General features: G+C 31.7%; 1 protein-coding gene across 2 annotated transcripts; it reads right to left on the minus strand.

Annotated features, from left to right (window-relative positions):
• Positions 1 to 9,432: 9,432 nt before the first annotated feature.
• LOC140841444 (UDP-galactose/UDP-glucose transporter 2-like) lies at positions 9,433 to 13,912 on the minus strand. Of its 2 annotated transcripts, XM_073208866.1 has the most exons (8): positions 13,371 to 13,912; positions 11,134 to 11,162; positions 10,712 to 10,913; positions 10,587 to 10,623; positions 10,381 to 10,508; positions 10,191 to 10,292; positions 9,992 to 10,099; positions 9,433 to 9,833 (listed from the first exon to the last, which is right to left on the minus strand). In XM_073208866.1, exons 1-8 carry the CDS (start codon positions 13,494 to 13,496, stop codon positions 9,576 to 9,578), a joined length of 990 nt encoding a protein of 329 aa, XP_073064967.1. In that variant the 5' UTR covers positions 13,497 to 13,912; the 3' UTR covers positions 9,433 to 9,575. The 2 variants fall into 2 exon arrangements, with proteins under 2 accessions (XP_073064967.1, XP_073064965.1); XM_073208864.1 differs by having other exon boundaries at positions 10,381 to 10,623; positions 13,371 to 13,909.
• Between the last annotated feature and the right edge of the window lie 5,819 nt (positions 13,913 to 19,731).

The following is a 19,731-nucleotide window of genomic DNA, read 5'->3' on the forward strand; positions in this document are numbered from 1 at the left end:
TTAAATCCAAACTCGATTTAATTCGTCGATGTTAACATTCTTAGAACAGGATCTATTGCAGCTCATTGGAGAATATTATGTTTGAAGCATCCGAAAGATGCTCACCAAGTGATCCTTCAATTGGTGTCAGAGCTAGCTGTTCTAAAAAGAACATTTCAAGAAAACTGTGTTTTAAATTATCTTGTTTTTAAAATAGTTTTAAATGCTATTTAAAAGTATTTGATTCTATTTTCAAAACTATTTGAAAATATTTATATATCTCTCTTTAGTAAAGAGTTGAGAGGATTGACACTATAACTAACAATGTCTCCACTTCTCTAGACTCTTAGCTTTGGGGTTTTAATCAACCTGCAGGGTATTGAGCTTTATCTGCCAAGATGCACAGCTAAATTTTTCAGTGAACAAGATTTCAGTTGCGAGCCAACCAGTTCAGCTGTTATACAAAGGAAGCTTAGCCATGCTGGGATGTTAGATGATTTAAGTGGAGGTTAATCATCAACAATATTTCTCAGCTTCATTGATATATCATATCAATTCGGTTCAGCATCAGTTGAGTTAATTTGATTTTGGTTGTCCAGTTAGCCTGCAAAGAAGTCCAGTTCAAGGCAGTTTAACGTGTTTCTCTAGCAAATTGAACTCACAACCAGGCAACTGTTCAAATGATAAAGGCAACCAGTTGCTGAAGTATCCAGTTCTATCATACACAAACTGACTAATAACTGATGTTATTAAAAAAGCTATTGAAGTAGAAATTTTCTTTTCAACAGATGTATTGAAATGTAAAACTCATTTTATGTGAATAAATAAACATCATGTTCATCCAGTTGAGTTTCAGTGTGACTTAATTGTTATATTCAGACTTCTTGCCTACATTATTTGAATGATTGAAATTTGCCAATTGAGCATATATATTTCTTTTTTTCAAAGGGGTTTTCAATTCAGTTTTTGAGGGAGATTTTTTCTTTTACCCTCTATCTTTTTAAATATTTTTCAAACCGTCTTTTATTCAGTTTTGGAGGGAGAGTTTTTCTTTTATCCTCTATCTTTAAATGTTTTTTCAAAACTTCTTTAATCCAGTTCTTGAGGGGAAGCATTTAACGATGTTTGAATGTACTAACCCTTGAATTGAATATATTGTGCTTAACTGCTCAAGTTTTGTGATCATCTAAAAGGGTGAGATTGTTGGAACTTTTCAAGTTCTCAATCTTGATTTTGATGTTAACAAAATTTGTTATTTTGTATTACTACTAATCTACCTTCGTGTGCAGAAGCTAGGATCAGTTACGAGCTGTTTACATCGCAAACTGAAGAACCAACTGATCGCACAAACTAAATTAGTCTAACTGTTACGTCAATTGAGCAGTTTAGCTAATTCTCCAGTTGATAGGTGGTTCAACAGGAGAACCTCAGAAGCCTGGCCAGCCGAAGGAGTGTTCAACTGATGAAGAGCTCAGCTGACTAGTTTAACTGAACGAGAGTGAAATCAGTTCAACTGACGAGTCAATTGATTTCACTAGCCCAACTGAAGATCAGTTCAAATGACTAGTTCGGAACGTCAGTTAAGAATCTTTCAATTGTAGATGAAGACGAACTCATTCAGTGGATTCCAGATATACACAAAGGTACAAGCAATTGTCCAGTCAAAGGACAATAATGAACGTTGCATCAGAGCATTATAGACAAACATTTCAGAAGGGAAGTCGAAAAGTCGAGACACATAGTCCAAGAAATAAATTCAAGATGCAACATATACAATAATTGAGTCTCACTGTACGATAAGTTTCCCGCCTATAAATATAAGATCTGTGAATACCAAAACAGAGCGAGTGAATACACACAGAGAAAAGGCCTCACATATTGCATATTAGCTTACAAGAAGAAATCAGCCCAGATGGACACTTCAACGTGTTATCAACTTAGATTAGACGCTTATTTCCCTCAGTGTGTGTGAACTTGGAGCAATTGAAGTTTCCGAATATCAATAAACATATCTTGTGTATTTAACTGATTAATTGTTCTTTTCAAACTGTTTGGATCAGCAAGAGTATCCGTCAGTTCAGTTGTCACCATAACTGAACTGATGAATGCAAAAACTGATCTATCCTTTTTCAGTTATTCAGTTTACCTAAGTTAAATCGTTTTCAAATATAACAGGTTTCTTCACGAAGGATTATTTCGAATATTTTCCACTTGGTCTTAAAACAAAAGTCGATTTAATTCATCGGTGTTAACATTCTTAGAACACGAACTATTGCAGCTCATTGGAGAATATTATGTTTGAAGCATCCGAAAGATTCTCAGCAAACGATCCTTCAATGTGGAGAGCCAAAAGACACTCTCACATTCATAAGACATAATTTTTATTCAAACTCTAAATTTGATTCAAATTTCCAACACATAGATTCCTTTCCCCACCCTCAACCGCCCTCACACACAGAGTGCACTCAGACAAACACACATCTATGTAGAGATAACATTTCAAACCCAAAATATTTACTACTAAAGATGCTTTGTGGCAGTGGAAGCTGGAAAGTATAGGTCAGCAGAAGATACAAACACTCCTTGGAGTTTGTGCAACCTGATCTTACAAACTTGCAGCATTTTAAGGCTATGATAGAAATAAACACATTTATAGAAGAAATATCTGAGATTTTTATTTTAAAACATAAAATATATAAGTTTTATAACTTTAACCTGTTACAGAAACATATACGTAAATGATAGTATCTTTTTATGTATTAATTAATTCAGTTTCTAACCAAAAAAGTTAAATATGTTCATGCTTGTATAAAATATTTGCTTCCCTTATCAACTCGTACTTGTCAGCATAACATAAACATGAAAATCACCATGTCTCAAATATGATGTTTTACTTGGAGGTATATTTTCTACTGTGCCAACATTGACTCTCCCCTTGTGCTTTACATTAGGGCTAATAAGTTGAATGCACAACATTAACTAAAAGACCAGATTGGATACTAAGATTACAAACGATTAAGATGTATTAACAAACGTACTCTTTTATGTTGTAAAGTAAACGGTCATCCAACATTCATCGGAAATAAGCCACAAGTCAAAAAATGAAGAATTTTAAATCTCATCATTATGCTAGAAGGGGGAGTAGTTGAAGTAGTTCTTGGAAACCAAGAATATTATGGTCTAGACGAAAAAAAAAAAACCAGATCTTATAAATATAGGCAAAAAAGTGGATCATCATGAAGTATGACGTCATCCCAAGCATCGAACTCAGCTCGAAGCACAAGATGCACCAAAAAAGGAAACTTTAAGAAGATCACAAACCCAAACTAGATAAAGTTTTAAAGATTGTAATTGCTGGACATGTGAAACAAGATGTCATATTTCAACCAACAGTCCAGAAAATGACAGAAAGGGAATAAAACGTTTCGAACCAACTCTGGATATTGAAGAAGAATCTTATTACCAAGATCTAGTTCAAGTATGAAAATTGAAGATATTTCTTCGACCGAGAGTATATGTGAAAAAGAAATATTGGGTCAGAAAAAATCTAATGAAACATAATCAGAATATTACTGAAGACGAGGTGTTTCGATACGAAACACATGTAGACTTCTCTACTTTATTTAGTCAGGCAACAAATCTCATAACATGGTCCAAAAGATCATGAGAGAAATTTTAGCCTACAGAGATATCAATGATTCTTTATAGGACATGTAGAAAAGTTATTGGGAAATCTTTACCTAAGAAACAGAAAGTATCATATAATCTATAAAGTTTCCAGAATGGAAATGACAATACTGATGGAATTTATGGGAAATCGGATTGAGATGCAATTAATTCTTTATGAAGAAATTAAGGATGAATTGCAAAAATTCAAGATAGAAGTAACGCATACCATGTCCTGGGTTTATGTCAGATCAATCCAGATTATGGTAAAAGATACTTTTAATGAAGGAATAGATTCACCTATTGACATTGATATATAGTTATATACAATAAACGAATAAGTAATCTTCAAGATTGACTACTTGGAAAAATATTAGGAGATCTATGTACATGAAAAATTGTATGAGTAATTTACCTAATAATTATATATAACTTGAAAGATTGAGATTTCAGTCGAACTTTAATGTTTCATCAAAATTTCAAAGAAAAGAAGTTGATAAAATATGATAGTATATCATATTATATTACATATCAAATTTTATATATTCTATCTAATATACATCACTCAGCATTATTTATTATAATTTTATTTATTGAAAATATTTAGAAAAAAAGTTGATCAGAAAATTTATTCAGAAATATTCGAGTTTCCTTTAATACAGTAAACAGATATCCAGGTTGAAGACAAATAGATTCTATAAATGAATCAAAGTCTTATACTAGAAACAAAAAGACTATCTTTTCAAGAAGATAGAATAATAAGTCATGTGTGGGGAAAATACCTTTCTAGGAAGCCCAACAAGTACTAAAAAATTTTCAACAATAAGAAAGTTCAGATATCCAGAAGGATGGAGAGAATTTGAAATAGTATTTGATATTATAAGACAAAAAAATCAATTTCTTTATAATACTATTTGAACAACTTGTGATAAGAACTTACCAAAGAATGATCAATATTGTTGAATTGGAAGTTCACATCAAAGGAAACTCAGGAAAATAAACAGATCAATTGGTTCTTGTGCTATAGTTTCTCAAGGAACACAAACCTTGTAAACGTCTAATGAATGGAATGTAATTCATAGCAGATGATAGAATGTGGAAAATCCAATTACCAAGTGCTCATTATTGATATACATCCCAGTAAAAATGTTATTTAAATAATATAAGACATGATATTTTGTTGTTTATATTGATTCTGGAGCTGGAATATGTACATCAAAAAGATGAGTTTTCCAAACTAATTGTTAGAAGAATTACCTCAGATTGTTGTACGAGATTTCTCCAAGTTAATCTTAATCTTACGTAAATGGATTAAGATACCGGAAATATTAATCGGAGGTGCTGGAAAAATACTTTGGTATAAGGTGAAAATACCAATGATTTATTTGCATGATACATGAGCAGACATTCTATCAAGAAATAATTTATTGCAAACGTTTAAATATTATACAAAAGAAAATGAAACTATAAGAATAGTGTTCAAGACATCATGTGATCACAAAGTCATAGTCCAGAGACCAAGAAAGACATTTTACAGAAAATTGCCAATCAAATTTCGCAGCAATCTTGGTGATGAAGGAAAACTTTTGAACCCAAAAATGAATGATTCTAGATGATTTGGAGAACGACGCTTCAATCAAGAGTATATAAAAACCTCCAACCAGAAGAAATAGATTCCCTCAAAATAGCTATACATCAGAAATATGTAGAGTTTGAATCTAAAGTATCCCGAGAATATGTCAAGAAAATGATCAAAGAAAACGACAATAAAGATCCTTTGGCATGGTGTGACATTGACCAACTCCAACACAACTTTAAAATTAAGGAAAGTGAGGAATATGAGTTTGTCGGATGTAAGTCTATACCAATGAACATAGTAGATCAAAAAGATATGCAGATTATCATCAAAGAACATTTAAACATTGGTTTAATCAAAGTGAGAATATCAGCATATAGCAGTCCAAGTTTACTGATAAGAAATAATGGTGAAATAAAAAGAAACAAATCCAAATTAGTAATTAATTATCAAGAAACTAATAAAATTCTGGAGTTTTATGAGTATTTTATATACATTATAGAATATTTAATCAGTTGTATACGCAAAAAAACAAAAATCTCTAAATTCGATTATAAGTCCGAATTCTATTATATTCGGATTAAAAAAGAAATCAAGAAATTCACAATTTTCTCGACATCACAAAGTCACTATATTTGGGAAGTATTACCAATGTGATTGACTAATTCACTCTAGATATTTCAAAGAAAGATTTATAATCTTTTTAAAGATTATTTTAAATTTATGCTTGTTTATATTGATGATATTTTAATAGCATCTAAAAATATGGATGAATATATTAAATATTTGTAGATTTTCTCAAGGTGTGTAAAAAAGAATTATCAGTCTTATCGGAAAAGAAGGCAGGCATCGCAACACGGAAATTGATTTTCTTGGAATGGAAATTGATGAGTCGGGAATAATCTGCAAGAACACATTGTGGAAAATACGCATAATTTTTCAACAACAAAAAAAACTCAAAGACAAGAAACAACTTCAAATTTTTTGAAGAGTTGTTAACTTTGTAAGAATGTTCATAAAAAAAATCTAGCAAAACAAAATAAAGTGTCCAGTCCATTAATAAAAAAGAATGCAAGATTCCTATGGACATAACAACACACAAAAAGACTAAGCCAATTAAAAGATATTTGCAAAATCTCTCGAAAATGGTTATTCTTCTAGATATAGATGATTTGATATTATATACAAATGTTAGTGATCATTTATGGGCAGCGGTTCTTACAAAGCACATACCAAAACGAGAACAACCATGTAGGTATTGTAGTAGACTATTATCATATGCAGAAGCCGTAAGAAGACATATCAATGAAAAAGAAATATATGCAATAAAAAGATCTTTTGAAAAATGTCCATTATTTTTACTTGCAAAAAAATTTATCTTAAATGTTGATAATACACGTGTAAAAGATTTCTTGAAAAAGAGAATTGAATCTAAATCAGAGTAATATAGATTATTGAGAATGCAGACTTTGTGTCAAAATTATATTTTGATATTGTTATTATTAAATCCCATGAAAGTATTCTCGCTTCAAACCGAGTTCAATAAGCTTGTCCTAAATGCAGAAATTACAGGAAGGCTACAACAAGTTGATAAGAGTATTGTCTCTGATCAAATAACATGTTTTTATAGGCTTATACTCAGCTATGGTCTATATTGCAAAAGCTGATCCTCTAGACTATTGAGAACCCACTGGCCAAATGGAACTTTTCAAGTACAAGGCTCTATACTTGGGAGCATGGGATTCAAGTACCCTTAGCACAAGTGCTAAGTCGGGATCATTTTAGATGAGTCGTCAAAGCAAAAATTGAAGATTTGGATCATTATCTCGAGCCTTCAAGTTAACCCTTCACTTCAGGGATTGAAGAGGGAGAGATCAACCTTAGACATCAAACTGACAAAGGAAAATCTAATGTTGGTACTAACGAGCTTATAGTTTCTCCATTTCAGGTATATCAATAGAATTGAGAGAAATCGAAAATAAGAATATGTATCAACTCAGTCACAATCCAAGTTTATATAACATAAAAGTATCTTAGGATATTGATGAAACAAAATTCCAATCCCAATGAGCAAGATACGAATTTGGGGCTCTTGCCTCAGTTCATGATATATCACTCAGCTTCTCAGAAATCTCAACCGAAATGGATCAAGGAAGATGCTCATGAAACTTGGGAAAATAATGATTATTTGTCAAGCTGAGATATTCTGAATCTTTAATTTGTTAGTGTAGTACCAGAACCAGAAGGGAAAGGCAGTATAAAGTCTTTCACTTCATAAAGTGTTGAGAAGACCATATATTAACATTCATAAGTTCATCAAGGATCCTTCGGAGATAAATATCTCTTGTTTCATCACTTATTGAAGACGACATCTCTACTAGACAAGCATGTGAATTATGAGTATGTCTAACAGGTATGGACAAAGTCAAGTTTCTATGTAAGTTTTATCAAAATTTTATAAACGGATTTTTTATGTTGAATAACATGATAGGAAAAATTACAAGTTTTGCAGATGAAATATTTGAAAAGAAAAGAATTCTTCTGTTGAACAACAACCTGCCGCGGAGTAAAGAAACTCATCAGAAATTCTGCAATATGGCTCATGTGAGAAGATGGTTAGAAAAAATCTGCCCAGAATGTCCAAACTAGAAAGAGCCAGGATTCGGGAAATTTTTTCTGCCCAGATCTGACCGAAAATATAATGCGGAGACAAGTCCAAGTGGTGAAGATCCACCCAAGTCAAGTTTTCCCCGGGGATCATACAAAAGTAAAAGAAATTCAACGGCAAAGATAAAGAAGACATATTTCCAACTACCCCATTAATGAAGGATGAACTTCTCAACCAGCATGACATGACAAACCACTAACTAGTGGTACACCAACTAAAAGATGTCAGCCACAACTGACAAAGCAATTCAGAAGTTTGAAGTCCGAATTTCAAATCCACCAAGACTTCTATGTATGTCTGGAAAAAATGAAGATGAAGACCTCATTCAACATATTCATTTTTCTTTCAAAATAAAATTTGTAACATTTTCAGTTTATGTATGTTGTAATTCCAACTACGATAAGTATCTAAACAAGTATCTCCTCCTCTACAGGATGTTATGTAATAATATCTTGTATGTTTGAATATAAGAACCAATGCCTACAGCCCCTCTTATGTGTGTTGTAATTCCAGCTATGATAAGTAGCTAAACAAGTTTCTCAACCTCTGCAGGAGGATACTATGTAATGATATCTTGTATGTTTGAATAAAAGAATCAATGTTTATTGTCTCTGTCATGTATTATTTTTAATATTAAACTTATTTACTATACAACATGAGGTAGGAAACGATACAGAGTTTTGCGAAGTGATGTTGAAGGGATCTACGTCAAGAACCATCTATTGTGACTGCGTTGTTAGACTATATGTATGTATATATGTATGCTGAAAATCTTGTGTAACCTTATATCTTTGGAAATATTCGATGTGTTTAATAACGCCACATATTTAAAAAAAAAAAAAAGGCTCAAAAAATATTTTGAATTTTTTTAAATAAAATAGAGAGCTTAAACTAACTTTTGATGGGTAAAAGAGTAAAGTCTAAATGAAAATAGGGTTTGAAGATTTTTTTGAAATTTTTCCTTTAATTAATTTGATCTCATTTTATGAAAATTTATTTTTTAAGTACTAGTAATTTTAAAAATAACGAACCCCCACTACACACACGTGCGCGCGCACACACAAATCTCGAAAAGGGCCTATTGTAATCTGTATTGCTTATTTTTTTATTTTTCAAATTTCTTTGTGAGTTTACTATATATTAATTTATTACAAGAAATTTTTTATGTTGGTTTCATTTATTTAAAAAAATCGAATTTTGATTGTAATCTTGATATAAGGTCAATAAATATATTTAAAATAATTTATTAATTGAATGATTATTTAGTAAAAACATAAGTTCAAACAATTAATTATAGTTACATTAAATTTGAATTGATAATCAAACTCTCTAGAAACTAATTTAATTCCTTAATTATTTTTTATTTTATTGTCGAAATTTTAAATGTTTGTTTAAGTATTTAATATGTTAACTTATACATTTTAAATACTTTTTTAATTTCAAAAAGACATTATTTTATACATATCATTGAATATACAAAAACAAAATATAGGGAGTAGATTCTTTCAATTGATATTAAACTATAATAATTACCATTTTAAAAAAAAAATTTGTCTCATATTTTTTGAGTCCGAAATTTCTTAAATGAATTTTTCTTTGGCAACATTCCATCTCTTTTAAATAAGCCACGGTCCATTAGTAACTTTTAAAGTTAGCTTACAGAATATGAAACCATGGCAAAGAGACTCAAACCAAAGATTTCCTTTCCTCCTCTTCCTCACTTCCAACTTGAAATCTGTCGTCTGAACTGTCTTCCGTCCGTGGCACATTTTCCACGTTGCGCTGAGAATTCGCCCTTTTCTGGGGCGGCTTGTTTTCGGGTAACATCTTCAGTACGATCCCCATCGCTATCAATAACAGCCCGGTCCCATGTTGTTCGGTTAAAGGCTTCGTGAAGATCATGTATGAAAGCAGTAACGTGACCGCCTTTCTTGCTGTGGTTACCTGTTACATTGGAGTTGGCCAATAAATCTCTCTTCTCCAATATCTTCTCTAGTAACATCATTTTCGTTCTAATGTAGCAAATAATTTGAGATTCAACTCATTTTGAATGAATTGTGATGCAAAAATGATCAAGAAATGACACAAGATTGGGAATGTACCATAGCTGTGTTGGCAGCACCGAATAGAGCGACGAGGGAGAGGACCGAGACTTGTCCGATGAAGGTCGCCATGGCTTCAAAAACAAGAACTCCATATACATAAAGATTCTGCATAAAAATTCAGATTTAACTTCTAGATTTTTCACGGTCAATAAAATGATTCAGTAAATAGTAACGTCACGGTACTTATAAGGTATACCTGTGAACAAGAAGTCCATGCCTTAAATAATTCTCCGGTGAAAAGCATAGGTGGAATCAAGAAAGGCATGCCGACAAGGGTCGAGCAGAAGAGCATCTCAGTCTGCCAAAGCATCAGATGTAAAAAAAAAAAAACAAGCAAACAAACAAACAACAAGATCCATGATTTTACGAGTAAATATATATCTGACCTGCGTCGTTTCGGGATTCATGGTAAAGATAACTTCTTGGAGATTTCCAAGAAGCGAGTCTAAGATCAATGCACCAGATACCATGATGACACCGATCATACTGAAGTTCGGCGAAGTCTGAGCATCAGCTAAGGTAAAAAGAATCAGTCCCGCGATCAAAAGTATGGCCGATACGTATTCGTGTGGTGGATATTTACGTCTCAAACCTGGAATAAAGGCCCCCATTATCATCACTGGTAAAACCTGAGACGAAAATCATCAATGGCCAACTCATGAGCCAAGAAAACGGAAGTTGAGTTTAAGAATAGGACACCCCACCCCTTCTTTTTACCTTGGTCGATTTGAACATGAGTTGTGCTGGATAATTGAGAAAAGCCAGAGAACTTTTGGTAAGTCCACTCGAACCCATTAGCACAGCTGATAGCTTAATATAAGTCTTCCAGGGATTCACCATTTGCTTGGTTGAGAATCCTTGTAAATATATCAGCAGGATATATACCCATCCTTGAACAAAAGTGAAGTACCATCCATAACTGCATTCAAACAAATTACAGAACTCATCAGAACAACATTTCCGAAAAAACAGTGGCAGAGCCAGGAATTTAGATGATGAGAGACAACTTAATCTATATTTTTAGAAAATTATTTTTTAACATGGAAGGTGTCCCCCGCTAGCCCCCTATTGGTCAGCCTTGTCGATAAACTTCAAGATCGAACAAAAATTTCAATACATTCAAGAGAACCAAATCTGACCTGAATTGAAGTCTATTGTATACATATTCCTGAAAAATGGATGAAAACCAAGTCAATATTTGTAACTTAGGAAAAGGCTGAGGATGTTGTAAATAACAAACCATACATACCTTCATCGAGATTTCAAGAAATGAAATAATTTTTGAAATCCCAACAGTCCATTACCAAATATTACATGATCTAGTCTGATGTGATTCACAAAGCACAAGTGCCAAATTGCAGAGGCACAAATCCTACTCCATGAGTGTCTTCACGTGTTTCAAACAAATCTTACTAATTTTAGAAACACATGAAGTCGGTCCACGATCACAAGGTCACAAAACATGTTTGCCCCATCACTAGGTGTGCTCTGAAAGTGTGATCACTTTCAGCTACAAGAAGATGTGCTCATAATAAATTTTTTTTTTTAACTTTCGATATGAGCCATCGAACAACAAAAGATGACACGAGCATTTCACCTTTAGTGAAGCCTCCATTTGTTAGTCTAAGTGAGACCATTGTGTTCTCGTATGACCAACCATCTAAACAAGCTTGTCTGATTGAAAGGGATCACATGTGCTAATTTATGGTGCACAGATACTCCTATCTGGTCTTACACAGTCACATACTTTCTGGACAGGGCAGACTATTGGTTGATATACCTCAGATATCTCTATGGAATTTCGATACAAGTATCAACAGAGAAAATGTGAACGTCGTACTGGACATGACAAACCAACATATTTAACCATATTCATAATAGCCAAAAATAATCTCTTAACAGTCTCTGACATGGCGGAGATATTCTGTTGCCTTATTTTTGTCGAAAACAATAAATAAAAAATTATAGAAAATGAAAATTCATGCATACTAAATGTAAATATTACATTTGAATCATTTGGTAACATGGAATGAATAGCTTGCAATTATTTAAGAGTATGTATCTATATATACTTCAACAGCCATATATAATACTCCAATTTTTTAAAACTTGCTGTAGTTTGTATCTATACATGATAGATGACGAAAAACACAAGAGTTTGGACTATGCTACACAAGACGAAGATCTCTCAATGTAGTCCCACAGTGTGGATGAGTCGAGACCCATCCGTTCAGAGGTGGGGAAAACATGTGTTCTCACCCTATCTAAAGGCTAATACATACATGTAGAGATCTTATCTTGGTGTAGCATAGTGTGAACAAAGATTACAATGAGTCCATGATATGTAAAGTATTTCCATAGTTGAAGTCAAAGCATCTAGATCATCTCGGCGGAGGCAAACGAAAAATCTCTAACTGGGGATGATTTGACTACATTCGGCCTATGAAAATTACACAAAATCTTTCTTTTTAATATGTGAGATAGACATGACACATATATTTATTATAAGGTAAGAATCAAAATGACAGCAGGTTAATGGATGTAAAATAAATCGCAAATATGTCCTCAAAATCATATTTTTTCCATAAAGTGACAGTTGAGTGAAATGTTCAAAATGCATATAAATATAGCATGAAAATGACACGAGTGACCAAGAATTCAAACTAGCAAACAAAAACACCATTTTCACTCAAAACCAATTAAGAAAAAAACTCAATTATTGTATCAGAATAGCTTATTTTGAATCACTTTTTATAATCAAATAACACAAAATTAGAACACATGTCACATACAAGAATATGAGAAAATTCAACTGGTCGACTTAATAAATAAAAGCTTACCGTTTATATATATTCTACACAGACACAGATATACATAAATAACTTTTCAATCTCTCTTGTCATAATCAATCAGCCCGAGAACAACTGGCAGGGAGAGGAGAGCTGGAAATTCAACGGGTCGATTACTTCATTAATGAAAGAGTAGAAAAGCTTACCATTTCATGAACTTGTATTATACAATATAACATATGTGCATACAACATATACAAATTCATAAATTTTCACTTCACACAAATTGATATTTTTTAGCTGGTCAGAGTATTGTTACAGTTATGTCTCGAACTCACACATAGTTCCGCGACCTTAATACCCGGATGGACTATAACCATGGGCACAATTTGATTTTTCCTTTCAAAGAAAAAGAAGAAGTGTCACTACCAGTGGACTAAGCAATCCAGTCACAGTCAAATGAAAACCATTTCAAACTTCATCTTGCTTCAAAAAGCAAAAGAAGAAGTGATTTTAGATGTTTAAAATAAATAAAGTGTCAATCTTTTTATCCATATATAGAAAGAAAAGGGTAAATTTGAACAAACCTCACAGACTCCATTAACAAGATACCCGAAGAAAAACCCAGAAGAACAGATGATGAACTGCTGCCATCTCGGCCGGTCCGTGAGTGAAATCCCGAACAAAGAACGCGATTGCTCCTCGTTCTTCATCTCCCTTGATCTCCACTAACAAAAAAAAACAAAAACTTTCCTGTGCCAAAAGAATCTCTCCTCTAATTTGCTTCAAGAGTGAGTTTTTATGGGAGATGATTTCGATGGTTGTTGCATGTTGACTTCCGGGCTCGTAGGAAGGGGAGGCGTAAGAAAAAATGGACAGGCGAGTTTAATGATAGCGTATCGGCTTCACTATGTCAACACACAAGAATTTACACAAAAATGGATGCTTCTTATACTATTTTAAGCCCCGGTGTGCCGTATTTCTTGTCTCATTTGTGTATTGTATATATGGATTGAACTTTGAACAAAGAAAAACGACAAAAACAAGCGGCTCGGCTCGTGGGGAGAGAGAGGTGGGAGAAATCGAAGGCTAATCGGGTGGAATATCGTGGATCGATGCATCACGTCTGTGGGGACAACGAAAGATTCTGCAAGAAAAAAAATGAAACCTAAATTTGAGCACGTTGCTAGGATTTTGGAAGCGGTTCGAAATAAATAATTTAATAAATTAATATATTATCTATTTTATATTTTATTAAAGATGAAGACATGATAGTGATCATCTAATAAAGACATCAATTTTTTTTTAATTTTACATTTATATGATAATAATATTATACTTTTGTTCTTTTTTTAAATTTCAGCACGCATTTTTATTTTTATTTTTTATTTCAATAATTTAAATATCAATTTAGTCCCTTTATAATTTGTCAAATTTCACTTTAGTTCATCGATAATGATAAAAAAGACTGTACACACACGCGATGCGCGTGCAAAGTAATTATTATTAATGAACTACGAAATAATTATTTGAGATTGAGTTTGCTTGAAAATGTATTATTTACACGAGAATGTATTATTTGTCGCCACTATGAAAACCAAAAAGAGCATAAAACCTCATATAGAAAAATAAATGATCATACAAAACTGTGTTTTTTAAATCTAAGCAAAAAACCCATTATTTTCTTGTTTTGCATTTTATAAAGGTGTTCAAATTTTGGTTTAAATCGAAAAACCGTAAATCCGAATCGAAGGAAACAAAAATCGAATTGAAACGGAAACATAATTTTTTTTTATTTGGATATAAACATTAAATCTGAAGTTTATATAGTTCGATTTCAGATTATATATGTAAAAACCGAACCTATCGAAAAACAAAAATTATTTAGATTAATACTTTTATTTAGATTATATATTTTATTAAAATATTATTTAATATATTTAGACTTTATATTTAAAAATTTCATTAAAAAACAACTAAAGAGCTAATATATTATATTTTAAAATATACTTTAATTATAAATTTTAATAATTGACAAAAACCGAGTAAACAAAACTGAAACAACAGAACCATTTTAGTGGAAAACTGAACTGAATGAAAACGGTTCGGATATCGGATTATATATTCTCAAAACCGAAAAAATAAAATAAATTGCATAAAATCGAATCGAAACGACATATGAACGCTCCTTTCCAAATTTTATTCTAAAAACTGAATCATCAACAAATAAAAATATTATTTATTTTTAAATTAACTCAATAAAAAATTCAAAAAAAATATTTTTAATTATTTATTATTATTCTTCGTTTTGTTAAAATTAATCTAGTAAATGATACGAAAAGAAATAATTTAATTTTTATTTAGTAGTAACATTATATGTTTGCTTAAATTATTAAGAATAAACAAAAAAGAGAGGACCTTTTTGCTTAAATTTTAAAAACACATGGTTGTATTTGATAATTTATTTTTTATATGATGTTTTATGTTTTTTTTAATTTAAATTATATGTATTTTTTAATAAAATGGTAAATATTCGTTTGCTTTAATATCTTCTTACTCTCTATATGTTTTTTTTTTATAAAAAATTGCTTTTTTTCAAAAATGGTGACAGAGGAGACAGTTAGGTACACATATTACTCCATCAAGTACAAGCCCATGATGCCTTTTTCAAAAGCCACCTGATTTCAACCCTTTGAACACACCACTTGGGAAACAAGAGTTAGGCAAAGTTCTGTATGTATTGATATCTTATATTCTTAATTATACATGTTTAGTTATATTAATTATAGCACTGTTTTTTAATAAATTTTAGTCATTATTTCAAAAATAATGTTATTAAATGACCAATATTATCATTAAATTTTTATATGTACGTGGTTAAAAAATATTTTTGAAATATGCATGTGTGTTTGATAACATAATTATATATACATTTTAATAATGATATTAACCATATAGTTACTTGGTTTTGAAGAAAAAAACTAAAGTTATTATTTAAAAAAATACAGTTACAAGACTATAATTGATTTAACGAAACATATAACACTAAATATGTCACAATTCAATATATACATGACTAAAATTGATCTTTTGCATGCATAAAAAAAGAGAGTCAAAATACATAGAATATTAAGTTTAGGACGAAATCTACTTTTTAAGATTCCATTATACAAACTACTTTCCGAACAAAAAAAGTCAAAGTAACGTGTATGAGTAATGAGATGATGCAAACTTACTTTGAAACATTTTTCTAAAAAATAAAATATGCTCCGTATCTTTTTTTAGTTATGCATCACATCTTTTAAATATTTTGAAACGTAGGTCTTTTATGAGACGATATCATGAATGTATATCTATGAGACGGGTTGATACGATTCATGAAAAATAATACTTTTGACATAAAAGTAAATATTTTTTCATGAGTTAGGTTAGGTCGGAGATTTATCTCATAATATTGACATGTGAAACAGTTCCACTAAAATTTTTGTATTATTTTAATATTTTTTTCTTTGGAGTTATGATCGGTACATTATCGTCAGAAAAATTGGTTAAAAATATGGAAGATGGCGTCACATTATAGATTAATTAATTGGTTCCATATGTATTTTGAGTTGATGGGTGTTTTGAACTTAATATAAGATTTGTCATTTGAAGGCATTTTAATCGCCAAATTCCTTCAAATGCCTTCAAATCACATGAATTCCATTTTGCTAAAAATTTATAGCTAGAATTTCCCACTTTACAAATATATACTACTCTTCGTTGATTTTGGAATTTTGATTTAAAGGGTTCTTTTCGTTTTTTGTTTAATGAATACATTAGACGAATACAAAGGCATCAAGAGCTTATTCTTCTTCATATTGCTTACGGTCTCACTGATCGACTCAGTTTATATATGCAAGAAAGATATAATATTTTTGACATAAAAAATAATATTTTTCATGAGTTGAATTGAGTCGGAGATCCGTCTCATAAAATTAACCAATGAGACGATCTCACAAGACTTTTTGTGTTTTTTTAATTATATGGAAACCTACTTGATTTTATCATTCCTATCTTTATGAATATATATAATTGTTAGATATGAAATTCTTAAAAATATTATTGAAATAAAAAACTTCGAATTTTCTTATCAATTTTTATTTTCTTTATAATATATTTGCATCGACTTGGATTCAATTAGTACGTGGTATTTCAAAGAATTCATATAAAGAGCATTTTGGCAAAACCATAGACCACTCGGCAAGGATTGTGGAGTCGGATTTATACAACCATACGTTGGATAAAAAGTACATGTATTGTTCCCACATGTTACGTGCAGCATAAAAATTTTATTTTATTTTATTTTTTTATAACTTTATTTAAATCAAGGTCCTAACAAGTGCGAAGGAAAAAAATCAAATTTTATGAATTTAGTACAAGATCAGACATGAAAAACTGTTTTAGTTTTTACTATAATTTAGTTATATCAAGTAAAACAATAAGGAACACATAAACCTTCAAGTATCTGTTATTTAATATTGAAAATTTTAAATAATTTCACCAACAGATATAAAAGTTAACTTAAAACTAAAAAATAATCCAAACTTAAATTTTGTTTTAAAAGTTCACATATAATCATGCTTTAACACAAAAACTCTTGTGAGACGGTCTCACGGATCAATTTCGTGAGACGGATCTCCTATTTGGGTCGTCCATGAAAAAGTATTACTTTTTATGCTAAGAGTATTACTTTTTATTGTGAATATCGGTAGGGTTGACCCGTCTTACAGATAAAGATCCGTGAGACCGTCTCACAAAAGACCTACTCCATGCGTAATCATGCTTAATATGGTCAAACTTTAATTTGACCTCTTTTTCTACACTTTTGCTAAAATCAAATATTTTTCTTCAAGCTTAAATCCATTTTTTGTTCTTTCTAGAACACTGATCTAAACAAGAATTTAATAAACTAAAGAACTCGTCAATGACTTATGATCTATTTGATATGAAGATTCTAAATTTAGAAAGAGCTGTTAAACTCGAGATTTCATTGTAACAAATAGCTTCTAGATCTGAAAGAAAAACAGTCGAGGTAAATAGAAATGGGTTGAAGAGCCCAAAGCTGATTTTGTTTGGGCTTTGCAGGAGTCCATTTTGTTTTAAGGCCCAGAAAGTAGTGAAGATCCATGGCATAGTGCTCGTCTTCTTCATAGAATAAATGGAAACAAGAAAAATCCTAAAATTCACTTCGATCAACGGCTCTCTGAATAGGGGTGGGCGTCGGTCGGCTCGGTCCGGTTTTTCTCTACAATAGTTCGGTTTTTCGGTTTTCGATTTTGAATATATATGATCCAAAACCAAACCATTTTATTACGGTTCGGTCCGATTTTTTGTAATAAGGTTCGGTTTATATGGTCGGTTATATACTGTTTTATAATATTTTGTTAAGAAATAAAATTATACATCACTTGATGCTTGATGGATGCAAAACACATAAAAAAAAATGACAGTAGATGAGTATAACATATATAATTACAATACACTTATGAATTAACAATCTAAGCTTCAGTAACAATTTGAAATACAATTTCAAAATGTAGCTCTTCAATAAAAAAAATACACAGTCGTTAAATTCTAATTCTCAAACTCTAAAATACACATAGATTTTGCATCTAAAATATCAATACATTTAACAATATGAGCTTCAAAAACCATTTGAACTTCCAATTGTCAAACTCCAATATCCTGTCTTGCAAAACTAAAAACAAAAATGACATTAAATTCATCACAATAGTGATTATGAATCACAATCTTGAAACATAACTTAAATATATGTAAACTTACTGAAACTAACAAAGATATTTCCCAATCATATAAAAAGCCCTATAATTAAATAATATGGTCGGTTTGTTATTTCGGTTTTATGAGGATCAAAATCGTAAATCGAACCGAAACATCGAATTTATTTAATTTTGAAACCGTAATCGACCTAAAAACCGATAAAATCGAACTATTTAAATCGAATTTTTCGGTCCGATGAATTATTTGATTTTATCCAAACTATGCCACCCATATCTCATACTGCTCAATATAGGAGCAAATTTCCGTCCTTTCCCTCCAGAAATACAATGGGAGTCGGGACTAATTTCTGGGATTCGCTCAAACGCCGGATTCGAGGGCTTTGATTTATTGAGGAACAAAATTAGGGATGACAATGGGCCGGGGCGGGGGCGGGTTTGCCATTCCCATCCCCATCCCCGAATGCCATCCCCACCCCCATCCCCGCCCCCATCCCCGTTTTTTCGGGTTCGGGGAATCCCCAAACCCGAAACTTCGGGGATCAACTTACCATCCCCGTCCCCATCCCCATTTCAAAAATATTAATATGGCAAGACGATGACGGATTCGGATATTTTCTCAAACCAAAACTTATTATTATATATTATTATTAGATATAATTTTAATATTAATATTAATATCAATATCAACAATAATAATATTATTAATATTTTAAAAATTATATTATTAATACTAATAATACTATTATTTTATTATTGATAATATATTTTCGGGGCGGGTTCGGGGATTTCGGGGATGGGGATAGTAATCCCATACCGGAAGGTTCGATCCTGGGTGTGGGGGCAGTGCCCACACTCAAGATCAAGGGTTGAGATTCATATCATGGGAATAAAAAAATTTAAAAAAAATAAAAAATTGGGCCAGAAAAAATTCTGGCCCTTGGATGTACCCTTACAGGCAGTGCCTGTAGGGGTAGGGTGAAATAATCCTCCCATACCCGCCCCGAACTACATCGGGGATTTAAAAAATCCCCGAACCCGAACCCAAACCCGAAAAAATCGGGGATCCCCATCCCCGTTTCGGGTTTTTCCCGCGGGGCCCCAAACCCGCGGGAGAAATTGCCATCCCTAAACAAAATGGTCACGGTGGACATGTCCTACTGGATTG

Source organism: Primulina eburnea, chromosome 9 (assembly GCF_022965805.1).
Source record: "Primulina eburnea isolate SZY01 chromosome 9, ASM2296580v1, whole genome shotgun sequence".
NCBI lineage: Eukaryota > Viridiplantae > Streptophyta > Magnoliopsida > Lamiales > Gesneriaceae > Primulina > Primulina eburnea.

Coding starts and splice junctions, on each gene's coding strand:
- LOC140841444 (XM_073208864.1), bottom strand. CDS start 13,496: ATGAAGAACGAGGAGCAATCGCGTTCTTTGTTCGGGATTTCACTCACG. Junction 10,914..11,133: donor TACAATAGACTTCAATTCAG/GTCAGATTTGGT, acceptor GTTTGAATGCAG/TTATGGATGGTACTTCACTT. Junction 10,624..10,711: donor TCATGTTCAAATCGACCAAG/GTAAAAAGAAGG, acceptor TTTTCGTCTCAG/GTTTTACCAGTGATGATAAT.